Genomic DNA, 15,351 nt, shown 5'->3' with positions numbered 1-15,351 from the left:
GGGAAATATTCTGAAGGGGAGGCATCTGTGGTCAGTATTCACAAAAGAGTCACGGAATGTAAGTAACTTGCTCTTCTAGATAATTTGGGGTTTACAAAATTATTTTCGGAGCATGCACAACAGCTGTATTTTGTACTATGACTTTATATGCTATTGCACCTTATACATGTACAGTTCTCACCATACTTTTGAATGTTAAATTAATTCTCGCATCTTTGAAACACAAATTGTTCACATAATTATTTTTATTTTTTTAACTTTGTGTGAGCTCCTACAAAAGGCTGTGTCTTCCTGCCATAGGGCAGGGAGGAATGTTGTGATCTAGGGAGCCATTCCGAAGGTGATTTACCTACTGTCATTAGATGACTGATTGACGTCCATGGGCTGCATGTAGCCTGATAACGAGTTGGGGGTGGGGGGGGAGATTTAAGTCTAATTTCTTACTAAGACAGTCCCTAACACAGGGTCCTTGTTAGTCCACGTGCTTGTGTTTGATATTTTTATATTTCCTTTTCAGAAGTTTGCCTGAATTAATACAATAAAAGCTCTTGCAGTAATCTGCTATGTTCTACCCCAGGGTAGTGCTGAGTAAGGATACAATATTTTGATTGTATATGTCTGGTTTGCTACCTTCAGGGGGTTTGAAAAAGGGGTCCCCACTTAATAGATACAATGCTAGGTCTCAGAGTTCTGATTGCATGTATGCATGGTGGCACTCTTGTGATTGAGACCGGAGAGGGCCTGTGAGAAATCTGTCTGTTCTCCCTGCTAAGCAAGGTTCCAAAACTTTAGCTCTGATCTCTATAGATCAAGGGAGAGCTACTGCAGTTTGATCAGTCTTCGTATGCATCAGCATGTAGATACTGGAAAGTATTTTGGTCATAAATAATCCTGGGTATCCCGGAATGGGGTACCCTTATTTCAGGTCACAGGTGTCGAATCTGACCTCCAGTAACTATTCAGGCAGGAAATAAGTTGATCCAATTAATTGGCAGGTCTGTTGTGGGTCGTGTCATAGGGCACAGAGGTGTAAGGGAGGATTCTTGCCTATGGTTTACCTGATTGAGAAAGGAGGCATTCTGATGGCCTTCAGAAAAGATTTGGTTCCTAGGATTGGTCTAAGTTTATTTTCTTTTTTGTTGGCTTTGAGGAGATCATGAACCTCATTTAGCTTTTGTAATTGGTTCAGGGTGTCCTACACTAAGATTCGGACCGGAGGTGGTCCAATTACCCTAGAGAGGCACCCTCAGTCCTCCATATCAAATGCCTTCTCAGATTCTGAGGAGCGGGGCCAACTGGAGTGGGAGTAAATAGCCATGGGCAGTGGGCTACATGGAGTCATCTAAGACAGTCCTCAGGCCCCTGGCAGGCATAAACCCTCATTGAACCAGGTGTGCGTTTGGAGAACCCTTTTGAGCCGTGAGGCCAGTATTGTCGCAAAAACCTTGATTTACTCCCATGGAGGTAGGCGGGTGATCCGTTTTCAGATTGACAATGGTGGCAGTGTCTATGTTCTCTCAGGAAGAAACTAATTCTGCCTCCTTGTAGAGATCAATCAAGTAGGGAGTGGTACCTCTCTGAATTTGGCATAAAACTCAGTGGCGAACCTATCGAGGCTGGGAGTCTTTCTGGATGCCAAGGCAGAGATAACAGTCCAATTTCCTCAGTCGTTAAGGGCTGTTCCAGGGCTAGTGTCTTGGCTCTCGAAAGCTGAGGAGGGCTCCCTCGTCTAGGAAGGGGGAATCCACTTCAGCTAGCGATTGAGGGACTGCAGCATAGAGGCGTCTATAGTATGCAGTAAATGTCTGGGCAATGGTTGGGGCAGTGCGCTGGGAGTAACTCTCTGTCCAGTATCTCTGGTATCACCTGACCAGCCAGTGGCTGTGTAGTCAGCCAGTACAACAATTTACTGTTCTTATCCCCGCACCCATAAAACCTTGCTATTTAGGCACGCCAAATCTGCCTCATTGCCAGATGGTGGATATCTGTGTTGGTCAGCTCGAGCTGATGTAGTGTTTTGCACTGGTGATCAGCAGGGCCTTGCTGTTCCTGCTGGACGGTGCAAGCCTACAGCAGAGTTGTGTTGGTGTTTTGCTTTCTCCTTCCCCCTGGATGTGCTTTTGGCATGGCCTTTAATGATAGCCTTACAACTCACCCATAGGGTGGCAGCAGAGCGCATTGTTCCACTGGAAATATGCCCTTATTTAATCTTCTAGAACCTGTGTATGCCTCATTCTGCAGATTGCAGACGTTAAGGCTCCCCATAGCAAGCGGGGTGTCGCTTGCTGTATGCAAGTGCAGGACGACGGGGACATGATCTGAGATCCTGCGCAGGAGAATCTTTTCCTGGGACACCAGCAGGCGGGCATAAAAATAAGATCAAGGTATTCATGAGAGCAATGTGCAGCTGATATATAATGTAATGTTTATATTGTCGCTGCCTGCGGTTCCACAGTCTCCAGGAGTCTCATAAGCCCAGGGCAGCCGCCTAGCTCAAGAGGTGTTGAGCGCTATTACAGGGGGGATGGGGTCACAAAATTGCCCCCAGTTGAGCCCATCTCTGGGTCACAAACTTTGGTAGTCCCCACCCATGTCCGTAAGACCATCATTGATCATCACTGTCACCTCTGAGTGCATTTAAGGAGTCATGTCGGGGTGCAAAAATACACATGAGATTCATGGCCCGGCCTTCCGCACTGTCTGCAATGCTGAGATATTGACCCTGTGTATCGAGCACTATTCAGGTAACTTTCGTGGGAAAGGATTGGTGCAGAAGGATCGCCACTCCATGAGATCCCTTGGTATATCTGGTGTGTTAGGCCCTATTGTAACCTTGACCAAGCAGGAATGGGCATTGTGTGCCCATCAAGACCATCTCCTGAAGCATTAGACCTGAAGGGAGGAACCGGTGGGCATAAGCAGTACCTTGGAGCGCTTTATATGATCTAGTAGACCTTTAAAGTTCCATGATAGAATGTGAAGAACCATCATAGGAAGGCAAAAGAATAAGGCAAGGGTGGGCAAGCGGGCTCCGCCGGTGATGCCTTGGGTGTCCACCAGTGGGATGCTGTGTGCTAATATATGATCGGTGTGATGTGTGAACACAACTGAGTACAGTGAAAAATAAGTCAATTGAACATTTGCACATAAAAAAAAAAAGGATCCCATTCCCCTCAACAACCCCCGACCCCATACTTCAATCCCAGAACCATCTTTTGCCCATGAACTTTCCGCGTAAGCCAGAACCATTACTGAGTCCGGCATTGAGTGGTTGACCCCTCGTTAATACAGGATCTGTGACATCCAGCGTTCAGCAGGAAATCAAACTGTACAAAGGTTACCCTCCTTGAAGATCATTTAACTGATTTGTCGCAGCGTGGGACTTGAGACTGGTTCAGACCCATCATCAGGCGAGGGGGTGAGGGCGCCCAGTAACACCTCCAAAGAATAATACAGGGTCCCTACGTGAATACGGAGAGAGATTCAGCGAAATATACAATAAGTAAAAAGTACATCACTCTCATATTAATTCAATAACACAACCTATTTTCAGAAAAGGCCTGACTAATATTCAAAAATGTATTGATCCAAACAGAAGTATGTGTGTGTATTTATACATCATTATTTCAAACTATACAATTTCTAAAATAAATCATAACCCCTATCAACTCAAAGGCCCTCAAACACAAGGCCTTCACAGATAGACATAAATCAACACACAAAGACCATAAACACATGACTACACATAAAACTTACATATAAACAATAACAAGACACCGGAAAGACAAACAATTGCATACACAGTGATATTTTACAACAAATGAATATCAATAATCTCAAATTTAAATGTCAAATAAATTACGAATTAAGACATCACGGCCCTATATGAATAATTTTAAAATTCTCTCCAATAATGAGCTTTAAATAAGTCCATTTCACAGATATAATAATTAGTATCACACGGGTCAATGTTCATAATAAGAACATAATTCTAGCTATTATGGCTAAATCCGGTTGGTCTTTGGATGAAAGATCTCATCAAAAAGATTTGTCAATTGGTAAATCCTCCTTGCTGCCAATTGGTGGATAATCGTTACTGCCTTAGTGGATCATCAGAACTGCTGACGCGAGTTTCGGTGGACTTGCACTTTCAAATATATTCATAATACTCACAGCCACCTTAATCAGGGCATTAAATCTAATATTGCGCACTGCGTCATCTTTTTAAATCTATATGTAAGTTAGACATACTTAACTCTGTATCCAGGATATGGCATATTATAAGGGCATAAATTGCATCTGTTCCCATATTGGGGAGGGCAATTTGGGTGAATGTGGGGACCAATCACAAGACCACAGTGCAGATATAGTGTATAATACAGAGGACTATATCGGGCCATGTGATGTGCCTAGAAAAAGCAGAGACCTTCAGCCCATACATGCAAATAGATTAGAGAAGTGTCGCACGTAGAGAGATTACACGTTTACCTGATGGTAGTAGGAGAAACACAGAATATACTACTGCATTGCTAGAAACTCCGAGGGCCAAAGCACCAAAACTGTAAGGAGAATAGTTTTTCAGAAAAGTAAACGTGGGCAGGCACGTTACGATGAGGTTAAAAAAACGCATTTCCAAGGTCATTTGAACCTATAAAACTAAAACATACCTTCAAATGTCTTTTAGAAAATGAAATAAGATCATCTGTTTGAGCGTACCGGCTTGCAATCTCCGTGAGATGCAGCATCACAACACGTTATTAAAACGCCAGGTAATTGCCGGAAAATGTAGAACTAGACAAGGGACAAGTCCCTCTTGCTAAGCTGCAGTAATCCAGAGAAACATGGTGGCCATTTTACGAGGGAATAGTTTAGTTATCTAAAGCACTAGTAATGGAATAGAAAAGTACACAAAACAAAAACAGCAAGATACGTTATCAAAGGTGCACAAGTTTTTGTTTCTCTTAAAAGCAAATAAAGGTTTCTCTAGATGTACAGTCTTCACTGGTGTTCAAGATATGCCACTCTGAATTAATGATCTTTCGAATTCTATCATTTAAACTAGAGTGATGGATAACACATGCCAGCCTGTCATTGTTAGTATGTTTCTTACCCTGGAAAAGTGATTCGCGATTATAGTATTCCGCTCTTTTCAGCAAATCTTTGATCCCTTTTGTGGGGTATCCTCTCTGCCGCAGTTTGTGGGAAAGGACATTTGCATGTTTAACAAAATCTTTCATCTCTGTGCTTTTCCTTCTCAAACGCAAGAACTGGGAGAAAGGAATGGCTTGTCTTTGACTCCTGGGGTGGAAACTATCATAATGTAGAAGAGTGTTTCGTGCCATTGGTTTGGTAAACAGGGACACTAGAAGGCGTCCATCAAGATGTTTAATAAAGACATCTAAAAGCTCTACCTGATTATAATCCCACTTGATAGTAAATTTCAAATTGTTATCGCAGAGGTTGAACCATAGAAAGAACTCATTCAGTTCCTGTTCTCCTCTCCAGATAAAAAGACGTCATCTATGTATCTACACCATAGATGGATGTTTTAAAAAAACAGAGTGATCTCAATATAGATGTCTCTTCTCAAATGCTCCAACATAAATTTGCTACACTGGGAGCGCAGGCAACGCCCATACTGACTCCCTTAATTTGTTGGTAAACTGTTCCATTAAATTCAAAATAGTTGTTAAATAGAACAATCTTAGGACATTCTAAAATGAACGCACGTAAGGGATCTGAACCCAGGTCTGCAAAAAGCCTCAACGCAATGAAGTGCCTGTTGTTGGGGAATGTTCGTATATAGGGACTCTGGGTCCATGGTGACCAATATTTCTTGTTTAGAATTGAAGTCTAATACTTCAAGTTTAGAGAGGAAATGTCCTCCTCCAGGGCCAAACCTGAGAGGCCACTCCATCGTACGGCAGCGGATCAGAGGCTAGCGTCTGTGGCAACGATGTGTCAGAGCTCAGGGAGGGCAAGCTAGTTTGTGTGTTGCGACGTCCTTGGCAGGAAAGGGTCCAGATCTGTTGCTTCTGGATAGAGCCTGAGCTGGCCACCGTTCCAGAGAGCGGAGGTGAGCCAACCCCAAGTCGTCTCTGGGGTTCCAAAACAATGCGTCTTATTGGTGTAGATCACCTTTGAGACGTGCAGGGAACAGGTGCATGTTGATAAGTCAAGGGCCTTGAGCTTTTGTTGGTCTGCTGCATGCGAGTGCCATTTTGTCTACATTTCCTTGGTATAGTCTGGGAAGATTAGGATCCTTGGTTCCTGGTGCCTCAAGTACGATCGGGACCGAGCCTCCCACAGGATAGTCTCTGTCCATAAAATTAAGGATGCAAGCAACCTTGGCCAGTGGCGCTCCACAAGGCTGCCTAGGCATGAGGGCCCTGTGTGCTCATTCCCCAGCGTACCAGGGGCAGTTTGTCCAACAGCATTTAGGATTTAATCCATTGCTCAAAGAACTTGACGGGCTGGGTCTACTCCGTACTCTCCGGAAACCCCACAAATCTGAGGTTGTTGTGCCTTGAACGATTTTCTGCGTCCTCTGCGTGATGGTGTAGCTCAAATGTCTGGGCGAGGAGGCAAGACTTTCACCTTCAAGTTGGACATCTCATCCTCCACAATGGAAATAGGCCCCTCAGTGTCAGTGATTCTACCAGTAGCGTTCTGCAGACCCGGACAAAGGAGCTCTACATCTACGTGGACCTTGATGATTTTGGTTCAGACAGCAGTTTGAGAAGCATGAATGGTCTGCAGGATCTTAGCCAGGTCTCCTTCAGTGGGCAACGCCTTATCCTCTGTGACCCATTCACTATCCCATGACCTGTGGTATATTGATCAATCCAGGACTGAAAGGAGTGGTGTAGAGTATGCTTGTCTTTTCCCATGGTCACACTTTGGGCGGTAGCAGGAGCAATTTGCACAAAGGCCTGTTGCTGTGAGATATGCAGCAGCACGAGCAGCTAGGCACCAGTGTAGTGTCCAAAGTGTGGGAAGAGGTCAAACAGCAGGAGGGAGATTCACAGTGAGCGGAGGAATAGGATGACCCAGATCATCCAGGGTTCCCTCCCTGGAGAGAACGGTGGAGCTCTCCACTCCCAGGCAAACGACACAGCCTTGTGCCAGGCAGATGTCAGACACCCCCCAACCTCTGCCCCATGTTTCACAATAGGTGGGACCCTGCCTTGGGTCGCAGTGTCCAGTAGTCTGTCCTCAGACAGTCCACCCAAGCCTGCACGGGGAAATCACGTACTTAAGTCATGAGGGGCAAGTGTCTGCACACGCATGACAATGGGCCCGATCCCCCTCAGTGGTCCAGATGAGCATCATGACATGGGGACAGCGGGGCAGTAAGTCCTCCCCAGCATGGTGGGCAGCTGCAGCAGTCCCAGACGCATTGGGGGGGTGGTGGCTACAGGGGTCTTGAATTCCTATAGCCCGACGCCCAGGACGTATTGTTGGGGGGTCAAGGACAACAGGTTTTCATGTTTTTGTTCTGGAGAAAAGTAGACCCAACACCCTGCAGCACAAACCCTTTGACTGCCAGATTAAAGTACCACATTATGGACCAGGGAAGGGAATTGTTTGCATTTGAGGTAATATTTGTGTCCATATGTTAATGCTGTTTGAACTTGTATTTCTGGTTCATAAATGCAAAACATTCACTAGGGTGAGCGTTCTAAATACATGTTGTAAGCTCTGACTACACTACTGACATCGATTCCAGTAAAAAAAAAAAAATGTGTACACACGTTTGCAAAGTTTAACAATATGAAGCTACATATATTCTCCCAGAAGGCTCTCTGATTTAGATGCAAATTTTTGCAGAAGCTTGAAGATTGTTGATTCTTTGCTTTTAAAATAAAATGTTCACCAAAAAATACAAGTAGGAAAAAAAAAAAAAAAAGGTTTTGCTACATTCCTGTGAAATTTCAGGTACCATTTCTTTGAAGCATCATTCAGTAAAATGGTTTGATGCATGCTGGTACTTCCAAAAATATTCATAAGGAAGAATCAGTGTGACCAGTTTCAAAATAATTATGGGAAACATGCCAATAAACAAGCATTGGCAAAGCCAATGGCTCTGCCATTGGTGGTCAGTCTTTTGGTTTGTTAGTGCATGTCTTGGTTTGACATCGCTTTTGTAAAACTATATTGCTGTGGGAGCTGCTGGGTCCTCACCATTGTAACAAACATTGGCAAAAGCAAACATATTTTTTGGTCTCAAAAAGCACACATTGCTACAGTAGTTCCTGGCACTGAGCAAAACTACTTTGTATGCCTATATGCTGCTTGCAAAAGAACAGATTGCTATCACTCAGTGAAGCCAGCCAGTAGATGGCTAGAGAGAGATAGACTTTTAATAAAAATAAAAGGTCTTGGCTAACGCCAGACCTAATTAGGGACCCAGTTAAAGTCACAAAATATGTCTTTGCATTAGTGCAGATTTAAGTATTTCATGAATTCGCAAGACTTAACAGAAGTAGACCAGGAAATGCTACTCCTAGAAAATATTTGTAAATTGCTGATGCTGCCGATGCCAGCCCCATTCTGATTCGGATGCCGGAACAGCGTTGCATGACACAGATTCCAGCACAGACCATTTTATGTGAAACCTTAATCACCCTGTCAGTACCTCTGCCTTAGATCTGTTGTTGACAAAGTGGTCTTAAACCCTTATAATATTGGCGACTTTAATTGGTTCCTTTGTCGTAAGGAAAGGGGCTTGGAGGATGTTGTGGGGCAGCAAGGACCCATAAGATCACTTGGCTTCGGTTTTTCAGGTCACTAACTGCTCCAAACTGGGTATGAGAATCTTTGGTCCACTCCCTCAGAAGTCATTGGGGTTCAGAAAGTATTGCTAAACGGTTTCTAATGGTGCTTTTATAGATGTTTGAACTTTAAGATAACAAAATGAAAGTGTGACCCTAATGAATCAGATGGGTCTTGTCTCTCGTCGCCAGGTAGAGTAAACCGTTGAGCATGTATTCTTCTGTCCAGTTTATGAAGCATACAGAAGGAAGTGATCCTTCTGGTATGTCGTAACCTGGAACTTGGTGATATTGGAGCATCGTTCATAATCTTAAGAAGTGATCTAAGAAAACTATTGTATTTTGTTGTTTCTCAGCTCTTGATGTACTTGTGGAGGCTCAGGCAGTAAAGGGGGACCTGTTGGTGGGTACGTGCTTGCACTCCCTCTCCCCCAATCTCTGAGCCGGCCCTCTGTAATGTGTTTATTGTACTGTTAACGATTTAACTTTATTCCTTCAACTACCAGTTTTTATCTTGAATCTGAATACATTTTAGTCCTTAAATAATTTTTATTGCCCATTATTTTTTACTTTTATGTATTTTGTATACTGTAAAATGTCTGTGCTTTTTAAGGCTGTATAGTCCAATAAAGCTTTTTGATTTGTTATCAATTTAAGTTCTCTCCATTTTTGGCTTCCAACTGTAAGGCTCTGTGGAAGAAAGAATACATTTTGCAAAAGGCCTTCTGAATCGCATGATGGAATGGGGTAAACCAAATTCAGAGTTGTAGAAATAACCACTGTTTCTAAACTCGGTTCATTGGGGGCATTTAAAAAAAAAAGTAAAGATTTCCTTCATACACAACTTCCATTCTGTAGATTTTACCAAATTAATGAAGTCGAAACACTGCAGCTCGGTTGTCTCTTGATAGTTCCTCCTTTTTGGATAACCAGCAAACCCTATATATCCCTGTTACCAAACAGTCTAATTGATGTAATTGTATATTATTATTACTTTTATAGATTGGCCATCACTGCAAAAAAAATGGATGAAAAGCCAATCTATTTCAATACTTTTTATCTTGCTTTCATTATTTCAAATCTATCACCTAAGATAAAAAGCAAAAAAGTTTTAAAACAACTCTGCCTGTTCCTCAAAACGGGTAGGAGGATGATACCCCACCCCCTCGCTGCTAGAATATCCAAACATGTTTTTATGTTTTATTTGTTTGGGTTACCGCCTGTGAAATTCACAAACCATAGGTTCCTTTAGATCCGCCAACACGTGAGGGTACCGGGAGGTGGGTGTTTTGGGGGAACTAAGGGGTGTAAATATGGCCTAGATGCTTTTAGTGGAAAAAATATAAATGCTTATTCCCGAACTTCCCCCACACATCACAAAAAAGGCTCCGAAAGGAAGAGGTCCGGTGAAAGTATAGGGCTCAGTAGTTCAAAAGGTTAAACCCCCTAAAAGCAACATAACAAAGTTACTGTCAACACTACGAATTCAATATGTTCCTTTATCCATCGATTCTCGACGTCATTGTATCAAAGTTTGCACCAAGATCTATCAAGTAGTATATTCACCCATATTTGTGAGTCCGTTAGTGTGTCCAATGATGGTTACCCATGTACCGGTGTACATCAGTATTTACGGTCTAATTATGTTTGTGTACTTTAATGCCTGTATTGATGATCTGTGTATGTGTCGAAGTATCACCTTGCCACATTTTCTGTTTTAAAGTAATGGTGTTTGCACAACGTTTACCAATGGAAGCAGCCGGAAGTCTGCTGGGTAAAACACAGTCCCTGCGAAATGTAGGCTGGCTTGTATTTTTCAGCTTGCACATCTAGGGCCCTGCTCTAGAAAGTTGAACTCTTATCTGAAGTTACATAATTCCGTTTGTTTGTTTGGGAAGCACAGTGACTTTCTTTATAATTTCCGTTTTTTTTTTTTTAACGTTGCTCTGAGTGAATTAAACAATCTCGGCTTGCCTACCTCTAGGTTTGGCATGAACGCTATTTTCTTTCTCTTGCAGTTGACCTTTCCGGGCAAGGTTTTTCCGAAAAACCGATCTCCTTTTGATGGAGTTTAAACTTGACGTTGCTGTCTTTGCTTGAGGTTTCATAGATAGTTTAGTTTGGTACTTTACTTGGGACTTGTTTGAGTACTATTAATTTGTGATCGTAGGAATTCATGGGCCGTTTTCCTGAATTGGTATGTTGCTGGAAAAAGGCAGGTGGATTCGCGCCCGATACAATCGTCATATTAGTCTACCTCACATTCTTTTTACATAGTCTTCATACGCATTTCACAGTATTCGTAAGTGTAATTGTAATCCATGTTAAACCGCTTTCTTACCTTCACAGGCCAAACCGTCTACTGTCGAAGTTCTGGAAAGTATGGAAAAGGTATGATTTTTTTTTTTGATTTTTTTTTCTTATTTTTTTTCTAATTTTGTTTATATTAAAGACCACTATGGTATTAATCTTAATTCAAATTGTAAAATATGTTCCGTATTGATTCTTCCTAACGCCAGAACAAGTGAACCCTATAAAGAAATAATGCAAAAGCAGCCTGAATGGTTAAATTTGATAAATTAAATTTGAATTCCAAGGAGCTTCCTGGCACTGTAGCTCCAGGTCAAGAGGACCGGTAAAGGGTAACACTTTGCGAAAAGCCAGCTCATGAGAGATGGAGCGGAGCGAAAGCAGAAGCGGATTCCATTCACCTACCGCTACGAAGGACCTGCCTCCACATGGTGAATAGCCAAACTTGGAATGGTGACCATGGCAGAAGTGGAGTGTAAAGGTCTGGATGGAAGATGTTGCTCAATTCTCTTAATCAAATACTTATGATCCTGCTGGTCTAAACCTTAATGTAAGATAGTGAGTACTGGGAAAGAATCCTCTTTTTGACTGGGAGCCAGTGAAGCTCCTGCAAATGGTGAGTGGTATGTATCCTCCCTCAAATGTCTAAAACCAGGTAGACAACCGCATTTTGAGCCATGTTGTTGTTACCTTTTCTGGGAGACTAGATAAAGACAATTAGCGATATCAATTTTTTTTTTCCAACCATCCGTTACATTTTCAAGGAATAAAACATTACACAAACATCTCAACCAGGCTGTCAAACAGAATCCCAGCAGTACTAGCTGGTAAAACAAGAAACCAATTCTTATAGATAAATGGAGCGGCCTGGGGCACCAGCGCAAAATAAGGCCCCATAGGCACGACTGTGCACTGTGGGCAGTGAGTCTGGATAAATTCGGCACTGAGCTTCTAGACCCAGACAAAACATGGGGGTGGAGGGGCGGTGTGTATGAGGAACCAACTGTCAGCCAAGCAAAAATACCATAACTCTCAATAATTGGAATAAAATGGGGGGGGAGAGGAGGGGAGGGGAGGTGGATGTGTGGAGAGGAGTGGTAAATAAGTGGGGGGGGGGGAGGATTTGCAGGAATAGGGAAGGAGAGATCCTTGCTGTAGCCTGGCAGGATGCGGACAGCTGTAAAAACTGCAGTAATGGGCACTGGAAGGCTGTCTGAATGCTCCAGTGGTGGAGCAGGAAGGGCCCTTTGGTTATCGTAAGGGTGAAGGTGTAGGGGGCAGGGCAGGCACTCGCTTCAGAGAAGGCGTGGTGGGAGAAGGGTACAGGACTGGGTATGGACGGGGTAATGTGGCACATGCTGGCAGTTGGGTGCATAGCCAAAGGTTAAAGTATTGGTGGTGGGGGACAGTATAGAGGAATCCTGGAATAGCAGGCCTCGACTAGAACGTCTGCTGACTCCAAAAAGACGGCCCATACCCTGTCAAAGATGTCCAGTTTCACTTAATTTATATGTGAATTGCTCATGCAGGCCCACTCTAGGGAGTTCTGCTTAGGTGGTGAGGGTGTGTTGAAGCCAGTGGTGGAGGAGACACATTTTTGCTATGGTGATGGCCATCCATCAGTCAGTATGAATTTTCATGTCAGGGGTGTCTGCAGAGTCCAGAAGGGCAAGGTGCTCATAAGGATGAATAAACTGGGGTATGGAACTGCCAGAGGCCCACCCACACTGCTCCCCAGTAGTACTGCAGGTCCATGCAGTCTCAAAGGATGTGCACCTGGTCGCATGAGTTTCCCAGGCACCTCCAGCAGTTACTGTGGCGCAGCAGAGTTGCTTGGTACAGCTTTTTTGGAGACTAATATAAATCGTGCAATATCTTGAAGTCCAGGAATATGGAACAGGACTCCAGGAGGCCTCTCATGAGAATGGAGAAGTTCTGCCCAGTCTGCCGGAATCTATCCCCTACCCTGGATGGCATGCCACTGAGTGTGTCACGGACGTCCTAGGTTTCGAGTGGGCTTCTCCAGTGTGTACTCCATACAGTACAGAGACTAGCCGCCTATAGCCACCCCAAGATGTAAATCTTTGAGTAGGGAGGTTGGGAGCTCTACTGGGGGAACTATTAAGGACAGACCGGAGGCAGTGGGAGAGCTGACTGTTACCAGAAGTCAACCTGGGTGTGGTCCTGACTGAGCAATAGGAACAGTTTGAGTACCATAGCCCAGGAGGTGTAGGAAAGGGTCTACCCCAATCAGCCAAAGGGTCATTTTCATGCCGCCACCATAGACATCAAAATCAAGTTTTTGCCAGGAGGGGAATGACTACAGAAGGCAGCACAGTAGTTTCAGGCACGTGGATCCAGCAAGGTGAGACTCCATGCTGACCCAGAGTGGTACCGTTCCAGGGTCGCCAAGATGGAGTGCCATCTGGGAGAACTGGAAGTCTAGGTAGTAGGAAGAAATATGCTACAGAACCCAGTAAGGTCTCAGCCCACATGCTAGTAGCTTTCTGGGACATTTGCTGCTCCAGATGTAGGACCCGATAATCTACCTCTTAGCAAAAGTGCCCAGGATAGTGGCAAGGGCAACCTACCAAAAATATAGTTGTATCTAAGGGCTGCAGTCATAACAGTTTAGACCTGGCGCCACAAGGAGGATTCAGGTGTTGCCATTTGAGGAAGTCCTGCTTGAACCAGCCTCAAAAGGGTAGGAGGTTGTCTCCACCATCTGGTGGAGTCTTATATTTATCTTCGATGCCTAGGTACTTCAGCCCCTGGGGCACCAGTTGTATGTCATTGGAACGTAGGCAGCCTCTGATGGTACCTGAAGACAGGAGAAGGGCTCTGTTTTTGGTCCAATTAGTTTTCTATACCTATATGGCGAAATAATGGTCAATGATGGACATGCCGGAAGTCAAAGAGGAGGCTGGCGAAGAAAGGAGGAGGAGAATTTCATCGGCATGGAGAAGCACCTTCACTTCAGCTCACGGAGATACTCCTTACTGGTTCTGTTGGTAGGAGGAACAGAGAGGGGACGGCCTTGGTGGTGGATTGGGAAGCTTTTAGACACAAAGCCCCTATATTGGGTGGCGTGTGTGTGTGTGTGTAGGGGTGTGTGTGTAGGGGTGTGTGTGTAGGGGTGTGTGTGTAGGGGTGTGTGTGTAGGGGTGTGTGTGTAGGGGTGTGTGTGTAGGGGTGTGTGTGTAGGGGTGTGTGTGTAGGGGTGTGTGTGTAGGGGTGTGTGTAGGGGTGTGTGTGTGTGTGTAGGTAGGTGTGTGTGTGTGTGTAGGTAGGTGTGTGTGTGTGTGTAGGTAGGTAGGTGTGTGTGTGTGTGTGTGTGTAGGTAGGTGTGTGTGTGTGTGTGTGTAGGTAGGTGTGTGTGTGTGTAGGTAGGTGTGTGTGTGTAGGTAGGTAGGTGTGTGTGTGTAGGTAGGTGTGTGTGTGTGTGTGTAGGTGTGGGTGTGTGTAGGTGTGGGTGTGTGTAGGAGAAGAAGGAATGTTGTAAAGGAGGTGAACTTTAGAAATAATCTTCACCAAGGCCGATATGTGACATGACTCTAAAGATATGGCCACTTCCCCCTCAAATGCCTTTTCAGCATTGAGTGCCAATCGCTTTTCAGTCATCTCTCATGTGCCGGAGGATGTGTGTGAGAATAGGAAGATGGTCCCAAGAGGAATGGCCCAGGCCGAAACCAACCTGCTAGGGGTGTTTCATCTCCGGGATCACCCTCCCAGCAGGTGGCTAAGATATTGGCCAATATTTTCAGGTCCACATTAATCAGAGATTGGACGGTAGTTGGCACACTCAATTGAGTTCTTGCCTTCCTTGGGAATGACCATGATGATGGCCATGTTGGAGACCAAGCCTAGAGATTGCTCGGCAATGGCCTACTTATAGGTATGGGTCAGGAGGAGCTTACGTACCTTATAAAACTCTTGCAGGTGGGGAGTGAGGGTATGGCTTATGCAACCTCCTCTTCCTCTCCTGCCGCCTCCTCCTCCTCCTCTGTTAATTCTCCCTCCACTAGAGCTCGACCCTCTTCCATAAGGGAAGGCAAGTGAAGGGGCTGGAGAAAGGCATCAATCCGTGCCAAGGAGGGGTTGAACTCCAATTGGTGGAGTGCAGACTAGTAGCTACAAATCTCTTGACAATATCTTGAGGACAGGTCAGGAGAGTTCTACTTTTGTTCCGGAGGCCTGGGAAAGCATGGTGTGATTCACATATCTTATTGATGCAGCTGGGCTGCAAGTAATTCTCGCCTTGATTGTA

At 44.4% G+C, this 15,351-nt stretch overlaps 1 protein-coding gene across 2 annotated transcripts in view; it reads left to right on the top strand.

Moving 5' to 3' along the window:
* The window catches only part of LNPK (lunapark, ER junction formation factor), a 478,990-nt gene that overhangs the window by 95,596 nt on the left and 368,043 nt on the right, over positions 1 to 15,351 (top strand). For both annotated transcript variants that reach the window (XM_069225395.1, XM_069225396.1), the window contains exon 3: positions 11,124 to 11,165. In XM_069225395.1, the coding sequence (XP_069081496.1) occupies positions 11,124 to 11,165 (42 nt within the window). The remainder of the gene's footprint in view (positions 1 to 11,123; positions 11,166 to 15,351) is intronic.

The sequence above is a fragment of the Pleurodeles waltl genome, chromosome 3_1, assembly GCF_031143425.1.
Source record: "Pleurodeles waltl isolate 20211129_DDA chromosome 3_1, aPleWal1.hap1.20221129, whole genome shotgun sequence".
NCBI lineage: Eukaryota > Metazoa > Chordata > Amphibia > Caudata > Salamandridae > Pleurodeles > Pleurodeles waltl.
This window is presented reverse-complemented; position numbering and strand designations above follow the sequence as displayed.